At 47.7% G+C, this 17632-nt stretch overlaps 1 protein-coding gene across 1 annotated transcript in view; it reads right to left on the bottom strand.

Annotated features, from left to right (window-relative positions):
• Positions 1-17632, bottom strand: part of Lrrc8b (leucine rich repeat containing 8 VRAC subunit B) — an 81094-nt gene that overhangs the window by 7504 nt on the left and 55958 nt on the right. Inside the window, 2 exon segments of the mRNA XM_040733377.1 lie at positions 12880-13056; positions 13058-15045. Of these exon segments, the coding sequence (XP_040589311.1) occupies positions 12880-13056; positions 13058-15022 (2142 nt within the window). The 5' untranslated portion in view covers positions 15023-15045.

Raw genomic sequence — 17632 nt, 5'->3', positions numbered from 1 at the left:
TCAGCAGGGTCTCCCTGTGCTTGATCTCGGCTCTGGTCTCTTCCCCACAGTCTGCCTCACTTTCTCCGTGACTGTCCTCCAGGTTTGGCTTTGCAGAGTTAACTTTCCAGTGAAACTATGACATGCTTGCTAGCTTCTTAGAAAAAGTACCTTGTTTATATTGCAATGCCTACTTATACATCCATTATGAATGCTTACAATTTTCATAAATAGTTCAGTTTCCCCCTTAGAACCATGAGAACTTCGAGAGGAGACGGTGCCTAGGTATCCGCATCTCCACGTGAAACGCGGGACCCCCACCTTTCTTTAACAGTGACCCCACTGGGGGGGCCGATAAGGAGTCTGCTCAGTTTCAGCCACGTGTCAGCTCCTTTCTCATATCAAATGCACAGCCGGTCCCCTGGGACGCTGCGGCCAGATGAGAACTCTTATTCTGACTTCTATTCTCACACTTGCGGCTGTCACCAACAAGGTCTGTTCAAATATCTGACCACTAATACTGAGGAATATTCTCTCTGCCTCCCTTCCCTTCCCTATGTCAAGCCACGCTGTCCCATCAGTGGGTGATTCCCTTCTTAAAACAGCATTTTTTTACAAAGGACTTACTCTCTCACGATTTCTGACACACGGGGCCCTTTGATGAAAGTCCCTCCCATGATCCTCCTACCTCTTCCCACTCCCACCAAACCACCTTTTCTCAAGTCTCCTCGTACTTCTGTGCCATTGATTGACTGAGTGAGTGAGTGAGTGATTGATTGACTGAGTGAGTGAGTGATTGATTGATTGATTGACTGAATGAGTGAGTGAGTGTTTATGTGGTTGGGTGCATGTAAGTCACACAAGCGTGGTGGCCAGAGGACAACTTGTACAACGTTCGCTTCTTTCTTTCCACCATGAAGGTTCTGGGGCTCAAATTCAGGTTTCCGGGCGTGATGGCAAGCACGGTTACCTGCTGAGCCATTGTAACACCTTTGTTTTGTTTTGTTTGTTTTTGGTGACCTACCGCCTTTAATTAGGGTTGCCTGGATACACACACATGACATGGAAGTGGGGGGGGCCAAAGGGGAAACGCCTCCCTGAAACGTTCCCAGTCTCTTTACTTTTCTTAGACTCTGGGGAAAGCGTGCCTGGCACATTTACAGGTGTCACGTTCACCCAGAGATCCATCACAATAGTCCTCTTGATGGGGGATGTCCACTGTATGTGTGACTAGGTGTTTCTCTTATTGGCTGATGAAATAAAGCTGTTTTGGCCAATGGACAGGTAGAATTTAGCCAGGCGGGAATTACGAACCAAGAGGCAGGGAGAAGGAAGACAGAGACGCAGACACCATGTAGCCGCCAGAGGCAGGACACCAGGGCATCATCTTTGTAAGCCAAGGCTACGTGGTGCTATACAGATTGGTAGGAAGGGGATAACAGTTAATAGAGAGCTAGCCGATAAGACGCCTAAGTCGTTGGCTAAACAATTACAAATACATATGAAGTCCCTGAGGGGTTATTTCCTCGCGGCCATGGGGGCCCGCTGGGTGGAGAGAAACTCGTCCAGTGGGGCCGAGACAGGTGGAGAAAGTTTCCTTTCTGCAGCCCTGCTCAGGTGCTGGAGATGAAGTATACAAGGATAGACCAAAGTACATAAGGATAGACCATTCTGCTTTGGCCATGTTGGGTATTTGACCTAAGACTTTTTTATGCTGTAAAGTATCTTCCTTTACTCACAATAGTCAAAAGTCTGACTTCTCTGTCGCTTTCAGACATGGCCAAGAAGTCAGGAAACTTGGTATCAAAGGTACTAATGGTCTTAAATGTGCCTAATCATGTCCTAAAAAGCATAACCAGCCACCAGCTATTTAAAACTTGCAACTTTCTTAACTTGGAAAAAAAAGTGTGTAGAGTCTATACCCAATTGCCATCTGATTATAAATGACAATATAATAACAATTCTTGTTTTGGAATATTTGTTTAACTATGTAAAGATGTGCTACATTTGCTTATGCTGCATTTGTTTAACTATGTAAAGATGTGCTACATTTGTTTGTGCTACATTTGTTTAACTATGTAAAGATGTGTGACATTTGCTTATACTGCCTTTGTTTAACTATGTAAAGATGTGCTGTATTTGTTTAACTATGTAAAGATGTGTTGCATTTGTTTTACTTTGCTTTCCTAAGGCACCTGATTGGTCTAATAAAAAGCTGAACAGCCAACAGCTAGGTAGCAGAGGGATAGGTGGGGCTGGTGAGCAGAGAGAATAAGTAGGAGGAGAAATCTAGGCTCAGGAGAGAGAGAAAAAGGGAGAAAGGGAGGGAGACACCAGGGGCCAGCCAGCAAACATACAGAAGGAAAGAAAGGTAAAAAGCCCTGAGGTAAAATCCAGATGAAGAGAAACAAGTTAAAATACGTTATAAGAACTAGTGGGACAAAACTAAACTAAGGCCGAGCACTCATAACTAATAAAAAGTCTCTTCCTCATGTTCGGGGTGGTGGCCCAAGAAAGTTACCACAGTCTCTTTACTTTTCTTAGACTCTGGGGAAAGCGTGCCTGACCCATTTACAGGTGTCACATTCACCCAGAGATCCATCACAATAGTCCTCTTGATGGGGAATGTCCACTGTATGTGTGACTAGGTGTTTCTCTTACTGGTTGATGAATAAAGCTGTTTTGGCCAATGGACAGGTAGGATTTAGCCAGGTGGGAATTACGAACCAAGAGGCAGGGTGAGCTGTCTCTCTGGTTTCCCCCCACTTGCTCGGATGATCCCTCCTCCCTCTCTTCCACGAAGCTCCAGGAGCTCAGCCCCGCATACCACAAAGACACAGAAGCTAGGTAAACAGGGGGACCCCAAAAGGTACACTCAAGGAGGGCCCCAGAAAGGTGAGGTAGTCGCGCTCTCCTGGATAAAATGGGAGGGTGGTAGAGGGAGGGGATGGAGGAGGGAAAAACGAGGGCTCAGGATGGCCGAGCTGGGGGAGGGATGGGAAAGGGAAGCAGCGAAAGAGACCCAGACAGAGGGCGCCATCATGGGGTTGGGGAGAAACCAGGCACTAGGGAAATGCCCAAAGACGACCCCAGCTAAGACTACTAGCAATAGTGGAGAGTGTGTCTGAACAGGCCTCCCCTGTAATCAGATCAGTGACCGCCCTAATGGTCATCATGGAACCTTCGTCCAGTAACCGACGGAAGCAGAGGCAGTGACCCACGGCCTACTGTAACTTTAAAAGCTCACAGTGATGGATTTCTCACCTGCCACAGGCCGGGCACACTGCTTTTATGTATGAATCCCAGCGTTCTAGACAAACAACACGAGCTTCCTTCTCATCCCAGCTTTCCAGCATCTTGTTCATATCCATGCCGTCGGAATGTCAGTGTAGAAGATAACACTTTGGGGTGCCCTGGAAGACGGCGGCAGTGCCCACCCTCCAAGGCTGGATTTCGACTGTCCCCTCTCATCAGACTTGCAGGGCACATTTTCCCTTTGTCATCCCACTTCATATTTTAGTCCAGGAAGCTAATATTTTATTTCTTGTTTCAGCGAAGTTACATTTTCCCTAACCACTGCAAGTTATGGTTCATTTTAAAGTACGGATGCTGGAAGAAAACTCCAAGGAGCCCTAGGGTTGCATTACGGAGCCAGGCCTTCCATTCCTTACTGTCTTTTTAAATCAGTTTTTTTAGCAATAATATTTATTATGTATGCAGTATTCTGCCTACATGTATCCCTGCAGGCCAGAAGGGGGCACCAGATTGTGGGAACACCAGACCTTGAGCAGAGACCCACTTCCCCTTCTGCCTGGGAGTAGGCAGCTGTAAGACAATGTTTAGTAAAAACATGTTTACTAAAAACGATACAATAAGTTCCTGGCCACTTCCCCTTCTGCCTGGGAGTAGGCAGCTGTAAGACAATGTTTAGTAAAAACATGTTTACTAAAAACGATACAATAAGTTCCTGGGAAAGGCCTTCCCACGGAAACCGCCCTGACCTCGACCTTGTCCAAAGACTAACCGCACCTTCAAAAACCCACACACATCCACCTCTGGGTCAGGGCAGAACCAGCCAGGGTAGAGGAGAGAGCAGAAGCTTCTCTGGTGGGAGCTTTTCTTAGGAGGTTTTCTTGAACCTTTTTGGAGCCTGTTTAAAGTTTTCTTTATATCATTGAACGAGTCTCTGTGTTGTCAATCCCCGACACCCTCCGCACGTTCTCGGACACAGGCCGCGCAGCAGACGTGACAATTGGAGGTCCCACTGAGATCGTGAAAGCGAGGTAAGTGGACGGGGTTAAGAAACTATGGGGAATAGTTCCGGGAAGCTAGAATCATTGCAGTATCAACTAAAAAAGTTACTTAAATAACATGGGACTGCAGTCAAGTCTAAAACCCTAGAAGGCTTTCTAAAGTCCATCGAACAAGCCAGTCCATGGTTCATTACTGGGGGAAGCTTAAATATTCCAGATTGGGAGGAGGTTCGCCGTGATCTTCATAGACTTTTACGAAAAGAGGGATCTGAGTCCTTGCCCCCTACAACATTCTCCTTATGGAGATTAGTGAGGGGAGCACTTTTGACAGATAAGGTTCATCACCGCCAGGTAGTTCAGGACATAAAAGAGGCTTTTTTAGAGTTACAAGAGACGGAGACTCAAGCCTCCTTGAGTTCAGGGGCAGAGAGTGAGGATGAAGAGACCCTGACTGAAACTAGAGGCTCCATTGTTAGTGAGGATGAGGAGGAGTCTCTTAGTAACAACAAAAAAATGGGTAGAGATCTCCGGGCACGACCCAAAAAGAAGGACTCCGGTCAGAATCGGTTATATCCTTCTCTATCAGACCTAGAAAATGGAAGTAGCTCAGACTCAGACTCGTCACAGTCTGAAAAGGAACGGTTACTTGCTGAGATCGCGGCCCTTAAAAAAGAACTAAAAAAGATTCTAATTAAGGAAAGACAGGACAGGGAGAGAAACCCTTCCCCATACTCTGAAAAAAGGGACTCCTCCTATGAGATAACCCAGTCCTTCTCGGACCTGGAGGGAAGACCCAGAGGAGGGGTCCAATGCTGCCCTGTGGTGGCCCCAGTAATGGAAGTTCCAGATCCGAACAATTCTGGACAGGTCATTAGGCGTCATAACCCTTTAAATTTTAAGGATCTAAAACAACATAAAGAGGCAACTTTAAATTATGGAGCACAGGCTCCCTTTACACTTTCCTTAATGGAATCTTTTGCGTCTCTTAATTTGACACCTGGCGATTGGCAGCAGCTTTGCAGAGCAGCTCTGTCGGGGGGGAGATTATTTGATTTGGAGAGGTGAGTTTCAGGAAAGATGCAGCCAGACAGCCCAAAGAAATGCACAGGCCGGACAGCCCCAGAGAAATGTGGAGATGCTTACCGGGAGTGGTCAATACGCCACCATTCAGCAACAAATGCAATATGACATCGCAGTCTATGCCCAAGTGGCAGCAGCAGCCCAAGGGGCTTGGAAAGCATTGCCTTCCAAAGAAGGAGGGGATCATCTGTCCAAAGTCCTTCAAGGACCTTCCGAACCTTTTCAAGACTTCGTAGACTGTCTCAGTCAGGTAGCAGAAAGAATATTTGGGGGCATTGGGCCTGCGATGCCAGTCATAAAGCAGATGGCATTTGAAAATGCAAATAAATATTGTAAGGAAGCCCTTCGCCCCTATCGCAATAAAAGTCTAAATGACTATATCCGGATCTGTAGGGACATTGATGGGAACTTCATCCAGGGCCAAGTGTTAGCTGCTGCTATTTGGCCCCAAGTGGGGAAAGAAAGACCTACTCTGGGAGGGAGAAAAACATGTTTTAGCTGCGGTAGGGAGGGACACTTCCGTAGAGAGTGCCCTCAAAATAGTACTACGGGTCTCAAGAGACCTGGTTTATGCCCCCGTTGCCGAAGGGGATATCATTGGGCCAAAGACTGCTACTCTAAAACTGACCAGGAGGGAAATTTCCTTCCTGCTAATAATAATCAGGGAAACGGGAGGAGGGCCCCGCCCCAGGGCCCCAAAACCAATGTGTACGGGGCAATGACCCTGCTTCGGGCAGTGGCAGGACTCATTTTCTCCCCCAGAGCAACCCCTTCATATCTCAGACCTCCTTAGAGCCACCTCAGGGAGTGCAGGATTGGACCTCGCTCCCTCCGCCCGGGCAATCCTAACACCGGAAATGGGGATCCAGGCCCTCCCTATTGGGGTGCATGGGCCATTGCCCCCAGGCATGGTTGGACTACTCTTGGGACGGTCCAGTACTATTCTTCCAGGCATCCAGGTACACCCCGGTGTTATAGACCAGGATAGTGAGGGGGAGATTAAAATAATGACATCAGTGGGCAGTGGGGTTGTTGCCATCCCTTCAGGAGAACGGATTGCTCAGTTACTCCTTCTCCCTACAGCTCCTTGTGAGGCTAGAAAAATTAAAGAGAAAAGGGGCAACCAAGGTTTTGGAAGTACCGGCCCGGCAGCATTTTGGGTAGCCACTATGGAGAACCGCCCCCAGCTTACATTAAAGATAGAAGGCAAGTCCTTTAGGGGCGTCTTAGATTTTGGGGCAGATTTCTCTGTCCTCTCAGATAAATTCTGGCCCCCGCCTGGCCGAAAGAGGAAGGGACAGTGACCCTCCAGGGAATAGGACAGGCTGTGCCCCAAAAAGCCTCAGAATCTTAAAGTGGCAAGACTCTGAAGGCCACACAGGGCTTTTCCAGCCATATGTTTTGCCTGGCCTCCCTATTAACCTCTGGGGACGGGACCTCATGCAAGAAATGGGAGTGGTCCTCACCACTCAGGCACCCAAGTCCAAAAGCAGGGGCCCCCAGATGACGCAAGGGAGGGGCTGGAGCCCGGGGAGGGAACTAGGTAAACTAGAACAGGAAGAGGTTTGCCCTGTGGCATCCCTCCCTTTGGAGACCAGGGCCCCAGGGGATAGGAAGGGTTTTGGCCATTTTTGATGAGGGTCACTGTTGCGCCGCCAGCCCCCATACCCATCACATGGCTATCAGATGATCCGGTATGGGTGGAACAGTGGCCCTTACCAGCGGAGAAACTAAGGGCGGCTCACCAGCTAGTTCAAGAACAATTGGAGGCAGGTCATTTGGTTCCTTCCACGTCCCCTTGGAATACCCCTATATTTGTAATAAAAAAATCTTCAGGGAAATGGAGGTTACTACAAGACTTGAGGGCCGTGAATGCGACCATGCAGCCTATGGGGGCTCTGCAGCCTGGCTTGTCCGTGCCTGTGGCCATTCCTAAAGACTGACATTTGATTGTTATTGATTTAAAGGATTGCTTCTTTTCTATTCCCTTGCATTCTCAAGATAGTCCTTGGTTTGCGTTTAGCCTTCCTGCGATTAACTTTAGGGAGCCTGCCCTTCGCTTCCAATGGGTGGTGCTCCCCCAAGGGATGGCTAATAGTCCAACTATATGCCAGATTTATGTAGCTGCCTGTTTAGATCCCCTCAGATGTAAGTTCCCTGATCTTTACATTATCCACTACATGGATGATATTCTTTTGGCTGCGGCCGAAGAAAGACAATGTTACATAGCCTTTGCAGAGCTACAGGAGCTTCTGGAGGCCCGAGGATTTATTTTGGCTCCTGAAAAGATCCAAAAGAGACCCCCTTATACTTATTTGGGTCACCAAATTCAACAAACTGGCCTCCGGCCACAAAGACTCCAGATGGATTTTTCAAATTTAAAAACACTTCATGATTGGCAGAGATTTTTGGGAGAGGTGCAGTGGTTTCGCCCTTCTCTTTCTATTAAAACAGGGGCTCTTAAAGCGCTTTATGATATTCTTCCTGGGGACCCTGCTCCAACTTCCCCTAGACAGATTACCCCAGAGGTCAGGGAAGCCCTACAATTGTTGTTAAGAAGTATAGAGCAAGCCCACCTTCGGCGTATAGATTATGGGCAGCCCCTTGTTCTGGTTGTACTTTCATCTAGCTTTTCGCCCACTGCCGTGTTTTGGCAGACTGGTCCTATTTATTGGATACATTTGTCAGCCTCCCCTAAGAAGGTAGTGACCCCTTACTATGATCTCATTTTACAAGTGTTGTGGAAGGCGCACAAGTTTAGCATTCAAACCTTTGGAAAGAGTCCTGATAAAATTATCCTTCCTTATGGTAAGGAGGAGGTGGAACATCTACAGATCTTCCATGATGGGTGGACCCTGTTTATTACATCTACAGGCGCCCAGTTTGATAACAATTATCCCAATAGCCCCTTGATGTCTTTTTTTAAACAACACCCTGTGATCTTTCCCAAGATTTTAAAGGAGAACCCTCTAGTTGGAGCTCGCTCAGTCTTTACAGACGGCTCCTCCAAGGGTTTCGCGGTGGTGGTTTCTTCTCAGGTGCAGAAGAGGGTACCCATAGGGCAGATGTCAGCACAAGCCGCCGAGTTGTTTGCATGCTTGATGGCTTTCCAAATGTTTGAGGGAGAGCCCTTTAATTTATATACTGATAGTGTTTATGTTGCCAACATTGTTAGACCTTTAGAAACTTCTCCATATGTTCTTCCAACCTCCCAGGTTCGTTCCTTATTAGTTCAGCTCCAACATCTTATTTGGCAGCGCATTCACCCTGCTTATGTGGGATTTATTCATGCACATACTAACCTTCCAGGACCCCTTGCCCAGGGCAATCAAATTGCTGACTCCTTGACCCGCCCTAGGGTCTTATTTACTCAGGAGCAGCTGGCCCACCAGCCCCATGAGAGGTATCATCTAAATGCCCGCTCCATTAAATTTCACACTGGGTGCCCCTTATCCATAGCTACACAGATTACCTCTCAGTGCCCTGATTGTGCCCCTTATCATAATTCTCCCAATGAGGGGTAAATCCCGGGGCCTCAGGGCCAACCATCTCTGGCAAATGGATGTCACTCACCTGCCGCAGGCAGGGAAATTAAAATACATGCATGTCTCGGTGGATACGTATTCTAAACTGATTTTTGCCTCTCTCCACTCAGGAGAGAAGATTAAGGATGTTATTTCCCATTGCCTGCAGGCCTTTGCCTACATGGGTGTTCCTGATGCCCTAAAAACAGACAATGGCCCTGCCTATGTCAGCAATCGCTTTGCTGCCTTTTGCAGGGAACATCACATTGTCCATTCTTTTGGTATTCCTCACAACCCCACGGGACAGGCTATTGTGGAGCACACCCATGCCACTCTCAAACAGTATTTTAAGAAAATAAAAAAGGGGGAGTATGTTACCTCCCCCAATATTCAGTTATCCACCATACTTTACATTTTAAATTTTTTGACCATAGACTGTAATAATTTGTCTGCTATGGAGAGACATTGGAACAAACCCTCCCAGTCCTTGGGATGGGTCAGATGGAAGGATTTGATTACAGGAAAATGGCAGCCACCCACTCCCCTACTAGCTAGGGTCCGAGGGGCTGTTTGTGTTTTCCCTCCAGGAAGTGAGAAGCCCATTTGGGTCCCCGAACGGTGCATCAGGCATGTCGACCCCAATACTACTCCGGATACTAGGAATGCTCACCATGATAAAGATCCAACCATTGCTGAACACTCAGGTAAGGGAAATATGGGCGTTGGTGAGGATTCCCCCCCATGTTAATGCCAGTTAGTCATTCCAGCTCCCTGTTCATCAATTTTTATAACACCAATAATACATTGGGAGCGGCTGCTGCCAATGAGATTAAAAAGTCAGAAACTAGACATTCTGAGTTTCCCCCTCCTAAGCCTGATACCAGGGTCAGGAAGTAGGGGAATCCAAGAGATTCCCAGCGACATACGCTTTTAATCCCAACACACCTTTATGCAAGTCCCAGGACAGCCTCCAAACAATACAGAGAAACCTGACTCAAAAAAAAAAATTGGTACTGGTATTAATTAAAGAAAAAGACAAAGACAAAGGTATATGGAATGGAAAATTTTGTTTACATTTAAGTTCTATTTTGTGAGTCATCTCTAAAAACTTTTGGCCAAAAGCCTGGCCTCTCTACCTTGCATCTACAGAGTTACAAGGAGTAGGTACGGCTGTACCCCATGACTGTAGCTCAAATGGAGGAATGATAAAAACATATGGGACTTTTTAACCTTTTTAGTTCAAGGATTGGCTGGAGTTGTTCTTTTACATAGATTTCAATTAAGAAAGCTTCATTACAACAGACTAATCATAACCTAGGAAAAAGGATGACTAAAAGATACATATATGTTCTAAATGTATGGTGTGGCCACACCAGTATGTATAAAATGTAATTGTAAATGCGTGAGTGTAAACTGCTTATATGATTAAAAGGATACTTAAATCCCTTCAAAAATAGTTAAGAAGCTACCTAAATTGCTTTAAATATAGCCAAAAAAACATCCAGCCAGTCTGTTAATGTTTTAATTAAAAAAAAAATTTAAGATACAAATGAGGCCTTGTCAACTAGTAAGAGCTCTACAGGTTAGATTGGAGAAGACTACTCACAGACTTCAAATAATTTTCAAAAGTTATTTAGTAAGCCCAATTTACCTAGATAATTAACCAAGGAGGGTAGACAAATCCTTCTACTGTTATGGTCCAGCTTCAACAGTTCAAAAAAAAAACCTTTTTAAAAAATAAAAAAGGGGGAATAATGCCCCCAGTCCCCACATGACTCATCAAATAATACACTCCTCATTTAAAAATTTTATAATGTAAATGCCAGTGAGCTTCAGACAGATTCTGACATGATGGAACTTGAACAACCATTGCTCAGGTCAAATGGAGACATCCATACACTAGACAGTGGAGAAGACCCTAATTTGGGGTGGAGGGCATGTTTGTGTTTTCTTGCAGGAAAAGAATAAAGCTTCGACAGCTGTCAGACCATTTAGTGAGATGCATGGAGCAGAAAAAAACTGGACCTGAGACCATGGGAGCCTACCTAAGCCAGTTTGAGTGAGATCTCCTAAATCAGTGTTCTTGACCCTTGATGTCATCGAATCTACAGCCCAAAAAAGAAAAAAAAAACAGTCGGTTCGAGATTTCCAGTTTCTCAACAGACCTGCTACATCAACCTTCCGGACCCATGAGTTTTCATCATGAAGCCAACAGAGAAAAAAGGACCCATTTAAGGCATTTGGACATTGGTATGGACTATGATGAGTGGCAAAAGCCTCTTTTCAGTATTTGAACAGGACATGGTCACTTGAAATATCAGACTTGATGGTTCCTGTTTCTGGAATCACGACTAGGCCAGTGTATTTTTCTGGAGAAATGCAACTTGGCCTAATGCGACAACTATTGTTCATATTTTTCATAATGCTACATGTGTAACATCAATGATTGTACCTAATGTATCTGTGCAAGTGCACTTTCTAAATGCTTTCCTGAGCAGATCTTGGAACGATTGGAAACTTTATCAAATTGTAAATGTAAATCACATGCAGGTTACCCTTGGAACAGACGAAGGCTCGTAGAATGTTATGGCCCAGATCTGGTGATGGGTATGGTGATGGAGAGGCGCTATGTCGATGGGGGTCCTGGAAATGGTGGCAGTGGCGGTAGGCATTCTGGCTTTATGCCGAGCTCAAACGTGCCTTGTTCCAGAGACAAGAGATCCGTTAGCAAGTATTGCTTAGCTTAGCCCATGGCAATCCCGATAGCCATGAAGGTTGGTTACAGATGATTTAAGGTTGGGGTATCTCCGATGACGGGCAACCTGTGGGGAAGACCCCTCCCACCTAAAACAGGGGTTCAAGGTCCCCCAAAGACAGGAAAGGGAGGGTGACCCTACTTGACCTAAGCCAGGAGTGCCTCATTTGAAAATAAAAAGGGGTGAATTGTGGGAACACCAGACCTTGAGCAGAGACCCACTTCCCCTTCTGCCTGGGAGTAGGCAGCTGTAAGACAATGTTTAGTAAAAACATGTTTACTAAAAACGATACAATAAGTTCCTGGCCACTTCCCCTTCTGCCTGGGAGTAGGCAGCTGTAAGACAATGTTTAGTAAAAACATGTTTACTAAAAACGATACAATAAGTTCCTGGGAAAGGCCTTCCCACGGAAACCGCCCTGACCTCGACCTTGTCCAGAGACTAACCGCACCTTCAAAAAACCCACACACATCCACCTCTGGGTCAGGGCAGAACCAGCCAGGGTAGAGGAGAGAGCAGAAGCTTCTCTGGTGGGAGCTTTTCTTAGGAGGTTTTCTTGAACCTTTTTGGAGCCTGTTTAAAGTTTTCTTTATATCATTGAACGAGTCTCTGTGTTGTCAATCCCCGATACCCTCCGCACGTTCTCGGACACAGGCCGCACAGCAGACGTGACACCAGATCTTGTTATAGATGGTTGTGAGCCACCATGTGGTTGCTGGGAATTGAACTCAGGACCTCTGGTGGAGCAGTCAGTGCTCTTAACCTCTGAGCCATCTCTCCAGCCCCCGAACTGTCTTTTTAAGACATACATGCGGATTGCAATTACTCCTTTCTTACTGCATAATGAAAAAGAACTTATGAATGGTTCATAATTCCCTCAATTTAAAAAGGTTATTCTTGGTAAAACGGAAAATTTGCCAAGCTTTCTAGGTACTCAAGACCACCTCCTCAAACAAAAATCAGCTCTACCACTACTAATTAACACGTTCAAAGGCTTTAACTGTGGTATTCGTGCAGAAAATGGTGGGAAAGAGAATAAAGAGAACATGCGTCGAGCAACTATTACGGGTTTGGAAGTGCGGTGACGCCCATGTGCTCATATGACCTCCACGGTCATCTGCGAGACAAGAACCTGAGACTCAGGGCTTTGCTTAACTATCAAGGTCACAGGGCAGATGAGGCTCAGTCAGGAGAAGGCTTAGCTTGGACCCCCACCGTCCGCCAACTCCCCCCCACCCCCCGTGTCACACACCCCAAAAGCTCGCACGTAACCAAGGACAGACTCACATTGTTGTTGGTCACGGCGAAGTGCTGCAGATTGGTCAGGTACTGGATCTCCTCTGGGATGAAGGTCAGATGGTTATAACTCAGGTCCAGGTAGTATAGCTTGGTGCACAGGAACAGTTGCAAGGGCAGGCTCTCGATGTTATTGTGGTCCAGGAAGAGCTGCTCGAGGTTGGACAGCGCCCCCGATCTGGGCGGGGATGTAAGCGATGTTGTTGTGCCAGAGCTTCAAGCAGGAGAGGCTCGGCAGGTGCTGGAAGCTGATGACCTCCTCCACCGTCTTCAGGTTGTTTTCCTTCAGATCCAGCTCATGCAGGTTGTTCAGGCTGAAGATGGAGTGCGGGATGCGTTCCAGGTCACAGCTGAGAAGCTCCAGGCTCTTCAGGTTCACCATCTTCTTCAAGTTGTTCAGCACAACCAGCTTGCTCCCCTCGTTATCCAGGGACAGCTTCTGTAAGGAGGGAAGCAGGTCCGTCACCACCTGGGGGATCCGGGACAGGTTGCTCTTCAAGTAGAGGGTCCTCAGGTTCTTCAAGTCCTGAAAGCCCTCCAGCTGCGTGGTGCCCAGCTGCTCGGGGAGAACGCAGCCAGACAGGTACAGCTCCTTGAGGTTCTTCAGGTAGAACACCCAGCGAGGGATCTTCCCCATCTCGGTAAACTTCAGGCGAAGGATTTTCAAGTTGCCCTCCAGAAAGGCCAGGGCGGGATGGTCCACCACCAGAGACGAATGGTACAAATGGAGCTCCTTGAGGTTGACAAGCTGAGAGACGGTGGCGGGCAGCTTGACCTCGGGGATGAGCTCCAGGCTCAGCACCTCCATCTCCGTCAACTCAAAGACGTTATCCGGGAGACCGCTGAGCATGAAGAGGTGCAGCTCCAGCTTGTCCTGGGAGTTCCTCACCAGCTTGCTCTTTAGCTTCTCAACGGTCCACTCATTGTTGAGGCTGATCTGCTTCAGTTTGTTCTCGCTCACCTCCGACAGGAAGATGGAGAAGCGTTTGGAGTACAGGGGGTCGTACTGGTCGGCCAGATGGAGGATGAAGGCAAAGTCGTTCTTGACGTCGGGGATGTCGCTGTAGTTGCTTTTCTCCCTGAGAGCCTCAAAGGAGTACTGCTTCAAGGAACTCCTCAGCATCCACCACAGGCTGTAGGAGGAGGTGAGGCCGTAAAGGATCACCAACACCACATAAAAAGACGCCAGGACCTTAAAGATCTCTGCCAAGGAGTAGACGCACTGGTAACGCTTGTAGCCCGTGAACGCCTGCACGTCAATCAAGCAGTCAATCTCAAGAGTTATGCAGCTCAAAAAATACGGGACGTAAGCTATGATGACCACAAACAAGATGACTTTGACTATTATCTGCTTCAGGTACACCCGGTAAATGATGTCCCTCTGTTCCACGTGCAGGCGGAATCTTTTCACTTTCTCGAAGATGGCTTTGGCCTGCTCACCCTCCTTCTTGTCCAGGACACTAGAAGTGGGGCTTTCTACACCAGGAGACTCCAAGCCTGGCTGCGGGTAGGGCAATGCCTGCTTGTTGGCATCGGCTTCAGCAGAACCCCCCGAGGTTGAAAGCAAGGTCTTGGACTTGGAGGGTTTCAGGGTCCTCACCGACTGCTCGGCCACCGTCTCGGACAGGGCGCGCGTGGTCCACGGGGAGTCGAAGCACTTGTGAAGGATAGCCACAAAGTGCTCCAGCCTGGAGCTGGTGCTGGGGTAGTGGAGCCAGAAGTTGCTGCAGGCTGCGAAGATGAGCGTGTGCAGCAGCACCACGTAGGGGAAAAACTTGGCAAACCAGTGAAGCTGCTCCTCGTAACAGACGGCATCGACATAGGCGTACTGCTGCCGGTGGAGGTCGTTCTGGATCCGGAGCGGAGGCCTCACACTGCCGTCCGCATCAGAGGAGGACACGTTCTGGCTGGCTTTCAGGAGATCCCAAGGCACAGCGCAGTGATTGCCAAACTCCGCCTTGCATGGGAGGCAGCACAGAAGCCTGGTCTGGGTAAGCTGCAGGGCGCCAGCCAGCGCGGCCACCAGCAGCATGACGAGGGTGATGTAATACCAGAAGACATCCCACCACGGCTTCAGGATGTGATAAGACGACTCGGCATCCGCTAAGTACTTTAGCTCCGTTAGTGTGATCATGACTCCCTCGTAGAGAACAGAAACTGGGAGAGAGAATAAAAGAAACCCCCGCTGAAACCATCCCAACACACCTTTCTGTGCGTTTTGTGCTTGGGTAGCCCAGGCTGGCTTCAAACTCACGACGCTGCAGCCCAGGCTTCTCTTTAAGCTCCCAACCTTCCTGTTTCCACCTTCCGGTTGCTGGGGTTACACACCTGCACCACCACACGGGGCCACGGTGCATGCATTTAATACTAATACCTGAACATCCTTGTTTACCTACCTGGCAGGGATTTTAGCAGCCAGGCAAAACTCAGGAGGAAGCACTGGTCAACGGGCGTGTGAGGCTTAAATCACAGTGGACTGTAAAGCTTGGGGACCATTTGGTGACATCTATAAAGGGCACCGGGGGCAGTTCTCCAGTTACCGCCTGGGGTTTTAACTCCAAGGCTGGGCTAGCTGTTCTTACACTACATGTCCTGCCCACTAAAACCCGGAATAAGCCCTTTCTAGGCTGACCCCTCACCTCCCCCATGTCTGGAGTGTTGTTTACCACCCAAGAGTTATTTCAACCACCACCAGGAGGCTTTTTCAGCAATCTCTGCTTCCTAAATTTTCAGCAATCTCTGCTTCCTAAATGTATCATCCCCTGGTATCCCTCGGGCTTGGAGGGCTCCACCCATTCCTTACGAAGCAAATGGCAACATGAATTTCCCTCCCCTCCAGGCCTTCAACTATGTAACATAATTACCAGAGACTGTACAGATTCTTCAGGGCATCAAAAGTGGGGAAACAACAGGAAAGGTTTAGAAAGGGATCCGCGGAGAGAAGCCCCAAAGGAGAGCAAGGGAACTTCATGTGACAGCGGAGAGCTAAAGGGACACACGCTAATGGTAAGGGACACACGCTAATGGTAAGGGACACACGCTAATGGTAAGGGACACACGCTAATGGTAAGGGACACACGCTAATGGTGTCCCCCTTTGCTCATTATCCCTTCTTCAAAAGCAAGGTGCAAAGAGCTGACATTTTAAAAGTAAGTTATCTCAACAATACAGAGAAACCCTGTCTCATAAAAACAAAACAAAAAAAAAAAAAAAAGAGAGAGAGAGTAAGTTATCTCATCAGTGACGTTTTCTAGGAATCCCCCTTCTGTTGTGTTCATGATAACTTGGGGACTTAAGATGAGAATTTTCTATTTAGCTCACGTAACCCTTTTGGGGTTAGGGCGCTGGGCAAGGTTACATCACCTTGACACAAATTACGGTGCCTACACAGTGAGAGTAAGGTAGGATGAGAAGTAAGGGTCAGATCCCTAAAGGGCCAAATTCTTAAAAACTAACCAGCAACATCCAGACTCCCTGTAAGACAGAAGAGTGTCCCACACAGGGAGACGGTTGGATCTTACAAAGCGTTTGCAGGACAACAACTGTGGCAGTCTGAATGTAACTGGCCCCCGTAACCTCACAGGGAATGACACTATTAGGAGGTGTGTCTTTGTTGGAGTGGGTGTGGCCTTGCTGGAGGAAGTATGTCACTGTGGGGGCGGGCTTTGAGGTTTCCAATGCTCACAATACCTCCCAGTGTCTCAGCCGACTTCCTATTGCCTGAGAGATGTAGGACTCTCAGCTACTCCTCCAGCAAGCATGTCTGCCTGCCCACTGCCTGACTGTTGTCAGTCAGCCCCAGTTACATGTTTTCCTTTTTAAGAGCTGCTGTGGCCATGGTGTCTCTCCACAGCAGTAGAAAACCCTAACTAGGACAGCAACAACAAAACCGTGGTAGCTGGGAGGGCAGACCTACCCTGCGTCCAAGGGCTCCCTCTTGCCTTCTTGAGTATGAGGTTATCACCTTTCCTGGGTCTTGGCTACTTTCTGGGTACCGTTTTCACCAGTGATACCTCCACCGATGTCTCCTTGGTTCTCACTAGTCCTCCCAGAGAGATGTGTACTCGACCCTGAGTCCCAGGATTGCTACAATCTGAGTCCCAGGAGCCTGTCCCGGAGGCTGGCATCCCTGGCACGTCCCGCCCATCAGTCCAGCATCCCTGGCACGTCCCGCCCATCAGTCCAGCATCCCTGGCACGTCCCGCCCATCAGTCCACACCTTCTTGCCTGCCCTCTCATTTGTGGAAACACCCCCTGGTCCCTTATCTCAAGGATCAGATGAAACCAATAGAACGTTCTAGTAAAAAAACAAAATAAAACAACAACAAAAAAAACCCAAGAACGCAACAGAAAAGGATCATAGAGAACGTTACTGGATGAAATAACACAAAAAAGAACATCTTCATGAATTTTAACCAAGTGTGTAGGCATTCAGCATACGATGCAGAAGCTATCATGATGCCTCTCCTCCTGGAAGTAACTCCAAACGCACTCCCGGGTTTATCAAGCAGGGCTCGATGGAATCAGTTTTTTCCACTCTGTTGGTACCTCATCTGAGGTGAACAGACATTTGCTGTCTCCTTTAAGAAGTGGCAAGATGTACCTCATGGATGACAGCATGTGTGTATTTGTTTCAGAGGTAGAACTAGATGAGTAAAAGGTTTATAAAGGAAGACATATTTTAGGGAGGAGGTTCTCATGTAGCCCAGGCTGGCTTAAATTTGATATATAGTCAAGGCTGGCC

Source organism: Mesocricetus auratus, unplaced genomic scaffold, assembly GCF_017639785.1.
Source record: "Mesocricetus auratus isolate SY011 unplaced genomic scaffold, BCM_Maur_2.0 Super-Scaffold_100031, whole genome shotgun sequence".
Lineage (NCBI taxonomy): Eukaryota > Metazoa > Chordata > Mammalia > Rodentia > Cricetidae > Mesocricetus > Mesocricetus auratus.
This window is presented reverse-complemented; position numbering and strand designations above follow the sequence as displayed.